General features: G+C 45.6%; 1 protein-coding gene across 2 annotated transcripts; it reads right to left on the bottom strand.

The window, feature by feature from the left end:
• Window positions 1-1,737: 1,737 nt before the first annotated feature.
• Window positions 1,738-5,106, bottom strand: LOC136509473 (scarecrow-like protein 3). Of its 2 annotated transcripts, none has more exons than XM_066504260.1 (2): window positions 3,569-3,931; window positions 1,738-2,933 (listed from the first exon to the last, which is right to left on the bottom strand). In XM_066504260.1, the coding sequence occupies exons 1-2, from the start codon at window positions 3,929-3,931 to the stop codon at window positions 1,941-1,943; spliced, it is 1,356 nt and encodes a 451-aa protein (XP_066360357.1). In that variant the 3' UTR covers window positions 1,738-1,940. The 2 variants fall into 2 exon arrangements, 1 of the variants encoding a protein (XP_066360357.1); XR_010772360.1 differs by lacking the exon at window positions 3,569-3,931 and adding an exon at window positions 4,981-5,106 and having other exon boundaries at window positions 2,794-2,933.
• Between the last annotated feature and the right edge of the window lie 755 nt (window positions 5,107-5,861).

Below are 5,861 nucleotides of genomic sequence, written 5' to 3'. Positions count from 1 at the left end.
ACAATGGGAGGCTGTTGTGGAGAAGGTGCAACACAATTTGCTATGTGGCCACACTACTAGGCCGACCCTATCTTATTCACATGGCACATCCATGTGTTTGTTGTTTCGTTTAATTACCTAAGGCATGTTATGTTTAGTCGAAGGAACTCTGTACCCTAGTTCGGTACATGTTCTCACATGCCATTTCATGTGTTTTGTGTGTTGAATTATATAATGTCCTACTTCATTAGGTTTTGTTTGTAGCATGTGATCACATTTCACTACGTCCGTAATATTATACTGAATATTATGACCATAAATAATGAAAACAACTACATAATGAAAAGTCTAATACTATGCCACATTAAACAACACAATAATACTAAAAGTACGTGCCGACAGTAGACAACATCGTTCATAAATAAACCATAGAACTAGCAAGTCATGGATACTACTGAGTGCAACGAGGCCACTTTCCCTTCCTCAGGGCATCGAGATTCTCCTCCATCACTGCTTTCGCTCAGCGTGCACGCTCAAGCTTCTTCTCCCTCTCCCCCCTATACGCAGCAACACGTCTCCTTTCCTCCTCTTCCTTGTGCTCCTTTTTTCCAGCCTCCTCTCCGCGTCACTTCTCCATCATCTCATTGTCCTTTGCCTCCCACCGCAACAGTTCTGCATCCATTCATTGTCTTCAGGCTTGATCTCGATGTCGATCCACTGCTCAATATCACAGAGCGATGGAGGGTCTGCAAAAAATGCAATTGTTACAAAACAAAAAAAAAATCATGCAAGATGTCATATGACACAAACATCAATTCCTCACCATCTTGTTAATGCGGCGCTGATGAAGTGTAGGCTCAAACGCAAAATTGGAACACATCCAATACCTCTGCCTATACGTGTCATCTTCATCGGACTTGGCTACCTTGCAAAGATCGCCGCAAAAGCACATGGGCATTGGAACACCACCAGGCAGAAGCAATGGGTCGAATGCATTTTCGGTCATCCGACCATAACTACAATTTAGCCATTTTCGTTCTAAGAACCGAAATCAATTATCATTAAACTCTACACCTAGGGTTTCCCATTTAATCCACAACAATGAACCCATATCGTAACAACGTTCGATGAGGTTACCTTAGTTTGCTATCTTTTCCACGCCTTGGCATCCTACAGTTGTATAATATAAATATTAAAATTACATGAAGCCCTAAGTAATGAGGATTCTTAAGTTGAAAAATCCGACTAATATATACCGAATCGATGTAAAAAAACTAGGAGGGAGCGAGGATACCTTGCTCTCAAAGATCTACAGGTCAAATCAAAGTTTCCAAGGTCTAATATGCCGATTCGTGAGGTAGAGCGTAGTGGGGAGAGAAAAAACCCGAGAGGAAGGAGAAAGAAGAGGAAGAAGGCTCGAGCAGGAAGGATGGGGGCTGGGTTAAAACACCACCTCAGCGCTATAGATCCTGGCGCCGAGCTCGGCGCCGTAGATCTTGGCGCCAAGCTCGCCGCCAATATCTACGGCGCCGATCTCGCCGCCAAGATCTACGGCGCCGAGCTCGGCACCAGGATCTACGGCGCCCCGCTGCTTGCCAAATCATCGCCACGTCTGCGTCGAGCCCAAGACCTAGGCGCCAGAATCTATGGCGCCGAGACATGTAAGCTCGGCGCCACCAACGATGGCGCCGAGCTAAGGGTCAAGATTTTGAAATCATACCTCCAGGGGCATATTTGTGAAAATTTTTCAAAAAAAGGGCTAAAAAACAAAAAAGTTGGTCAGCTCGGTTACAATATTTTCATCTACACATCACTATGCTTCACACGAAATGGTTCTCGCTATTCTAAAAGAAAGAAAAGAGATCGTCACAGAGGATCGATCAGCTAGAGCATAGAACTGCTAGACATATCCTCCACAGCACCAGCAAAATGGAGAAAGAAATCACTATCAACAGATAGGCCTAACTGTGTGGCCATACCATTTGACGCTGAACTAACATATGCTCTCTGCTCCCAGAGGTTGAGCCTTTCTTTGGCCTCCATGCCGATATAGAGTAGAGACGTGTGGAACTCCATCCCAACAAAAGGCTATCACTTTCAACCTGGTACTGACATCCATTCAACCCGAAGCTCAGGAGCTTCAGTTCACACTCCCTAATGGCATCGAAGCTCAGCGGAACATGGTGAAACCCTGATGCATCCATGTACATTTCCCACTGGCTCAGCCTCTCATGCCGCTCGTGCCGATTGACTCCTTCACACAGTAATATGTTCTTGATCTCTTCCCCCAAGATCATCCTTTCTACCTGCGTCCGCTCATTGGCCCATTGCGAGTTGGCAGCAGCCATTGCATTGAAGCTGTCAAAGAGGGCTGCATAATAGTTAAGTGCCTCAACAAACCGGTCGGAGAACAACAAGGCGTTGTGGTTTGCATCTTGCTCCATCACCAGCATGATGTTTGGTTTGAGCGTATGGATGGCATTGAGGAAGCTTGCCAACAAAAGAGGGGACGGTGTTCGTGGATAGTTCAGTATGGAGGCTGGGCTGTACACTGAGCTAGCCATCTGCTTAAGCTGCGCAGCATTTGCCATTTTCTGGAGCTGATCAATAGCAGTACAGCTGACATTGTCATCAACCACGAGCAGGCGATGCATCTGTAGAGAACAGCTGATCGCAATCGCCTCACCATATTTTATCCCTAGGACATCACGGAGGTTACTGAAGTCCAAGGTCTCAAGCCTGCCATTTACATCATTAAACTGGAATGGGATTTTGAGCATATCAGCTTCCTTAGATAGCAATGCCTTCATGTTGGCCAGAAAGTCATTGTCATCATGGACAACTGTAAGGCGTACTTCAGGTGGCCCCCCTGGACGCCCATGGAAGCCATGAAGGAGCTTGAGCCACTGACGTGGGTGGGAGGCTGAGCAGGACAAGTCGATAATGTGGACAACCTGAAATACAATTGTCATCAGAAGCTCATAGGTATGTATGTAGTCTTGATAAAAACTACTTTATCATAAAGTACTACTCGCTAGCCACAAATAAAATTTGAATCGTGGGTGGCGGTGACATGTAACTTTTTAGAAAATCTATAAAGTTATTTGAACATGTGATATAACTATACACCATGGTTTGGATACATAGATAGAGTCAAGAAAGATGCTAGTATAATGGTAATTCAAATATCTTTAATAAATCATTGGGACATAGCATGGCATCTGGTACTCTAAAAGGACTAAAACGAAATCTCAGGCCAAATTAATTGTAGTGTAGTGGTCTTTCTGTAGATATTGAAACTTCAATTTCTTCATATATTAGCATATCAAAGTTTCAAGAGTTTATGGAAACTGCATCAAAGTGGGTTTTGACTATGATGTATTGGAGAAAAAGATATATCTTTTGATAAAGTGTTGATATTAGATCAGCTATATGAGAAAGCAAGCAAGAAACAGTTTTGACACTGAAGCAGGACACATACAAGTTTTTACTTAAATTTTAGCACAAAATAGAGCAATACAAGCTAAGATAGAGAAAAGACTGTATAGCAAGGATATTTGCATTGGCAAGAATATCCAAAGTACATGACCTTTTCAACCTCCATTGCTTCAAGGATGGCCTGGTTGATAGTAGCAAAGCCAGTTTTGAGGTAGGGACTGAGGCTAGCAAAGTTATAGCGAGCAGACTGAATGCTCGACTGCTCAAAGTAGTCAGATGGATGAATGAGGGAACCAGTAAGGCCCTCACAAGACAAGAGAAGACGGCGAGCTAGGCTGTCAGCCATAATCTGGGACAGACGCTGCAGCGGGCCATCAACTATGGAGGAGAGCCTTTTTATCTCACTAAGACTATCGTTAGTCTTTCCGATGGATCCCTCGCTTACATGTGTTGCACACTGATACAGAGCCGGGACAAGCCGCACCTGATCCTGCACAGAAGGCATACACGCCATTCTCTGATATCCTGAGGCTCGCTCGGTATACTCACGCACGTAGTAACTAGTGTTCCGGTGTTAGCTGGAGTAACTTCTCTAGTTGAGGGGCTGCTACATTTATAGAACTGCATTTTACACCATGGATGGACAGATAAGAACAAGATAACTAGCTTTAACTTTACACACCAGGACAATGCGACGCTTAGAATGATTCATGGTAAACACAAAGTCTCACAGGTTGAGTGGTCCGCATTGAACCGAATACTATGGGAATGTTCAGTGTGTTCCCTTTGGAGTTGTCCCCTTGGATTATTCATATTCATATTTACTAGGTAGGAAGTGACAAACGTTGGGGTCAATGTCATTATGCAATGCAATGCATTGGGCCAAAGGGCCTCTAGTCCAACTGGTTAGAGCGTCCCGGCGGCACTCCTCTGGTCCTGGGTTCGACTCCCCGTGGGAGCGAATTTCAGGCTGGGGTTAAAAAAATCCCCTCGTCTGTCCCATGACAAGGCACAGGTCTAAGGACCGGCCCGCTCTCACAGGGCGACGGTGCCACTGTGTAAGGGTGGGGCAGGGGTTCGAGGGTTTTCTGGGCCTGCGTGAGAAGGTCTTCTTCTTAATGCAATGCCTGGGGGTGGTCATACTCTCGCAGGTCCAGTTTTTTTTTTATGCAATGCATTGGAACTCGAAGAACAATTGGCAGGGAATACGCTGACCTGACCAGCGTTGGGGTTTTGGCCAAGTGGCTGGCATAATTAAAACAAGCAACCAATCTATGTAAGTATGTACGTAACCAAGTAAAGCGTGTAGGTCTTTGGTTTGGCACTTCGGCTAATTTGATATATACAAACACAATTGCAGGCCCATTTGATATATAAAAAAAATCAAAATTTGACATTGTGCTCAACTGAATACATGGGTAGGAACCATGGATAGGAATGAACGAGAATTTGACAGATCGCAAAGTAGCTAGACTGATAAATTGCTGCATTTTCACATCATTTTGCCCTGCGGGCTCAAAACAAGAAGGCCTCTACGACTACGAGGGAAGAGAGCTTATTTACCACGATAAGCCGCGACCTGGAAGCTCCGACGAGGCGGGGGATGGCCAGGTGCCCAGGTCACGGTCAGGGACGGCGGCCACTGGTGCGCGCGGTGGTGGACCGGCGCAGGTGATGGCCGCGCGAGGGGGAAACTGGATCAGAGGCCAGCCGCCGGCGCTCGGCCACCTGACCGACCCTCGTATGGACTGGAAGCATTGGCTGGGCGGTGGAGACTGCGCCTTCCGCCCTTCCAGCACGCCGCCGGCCGGGGGCGGTCGCCGGACGGAGCACGGAGGCGCAGGGGGAACTGGACTGGAGGCGGAGCAGAGTTGGATGAGGGGCCTCTCTCTGCTGGGCTGAAACGGATTTAGTTTTGGGCTGCAGCCTGTGAGTGAACAAGGTTGTTTGTAGAGGCTGTAGGCAGGAGGACCAGTGGGCTTGGTGGGCCTGAAGGTGGGCTGTTAGCAACGGCCTAGTAGTGGTGGAGCATAAATCAAATTGCACTGAAGACTCCACAGTAAATATATGGATTTTAATTTTTTCTAGAAAAAAGATTTTTTTTTAGTTTTTTCTAGAAAAAAGATATTAACGTTTGGTTAAAGATGTCTGGAACATGAGTGACCTAACTAGTACGGTAAATTTAATTAAGGACCAATAGTCTGGAGAGATACCTAGGTGAGACTATCAAGCAGTTTGAGAACCGTTGTTCCGGTTCTTAATTATGTATCTGAGTTAACTAGGAATAATTAGATGTGGACAGATTATATGTATTTTGTCGAATCGATCGATGCTTTTAATATCAAGATACATCCCTCTTGTTTTTTTTTCTGTATCCATATCCACTCAAGCAAGAGACTTGGTTATCCTCCATGGACTATGGAGATAAGACTAGATTAGGATTG

This window comes from Miscanthus floridulus, chromosome 15 (assembly GCF_019320115.1).
Source record: "Miscanthus floridulus cultivar M001 chromosome 15, ASM1932011v1, whole genome shotgun sequence".
Classification (NCBI taxonomy): Eukaryota; Viridiplantae; Streptophyta; class Magnoliopsida; order Poales; family Poaceae; genus Miscanthus; species Miscanthus floridulus.
This window is presented reverse-complemented; position numbering and strand designations above follow the sequence as displayed.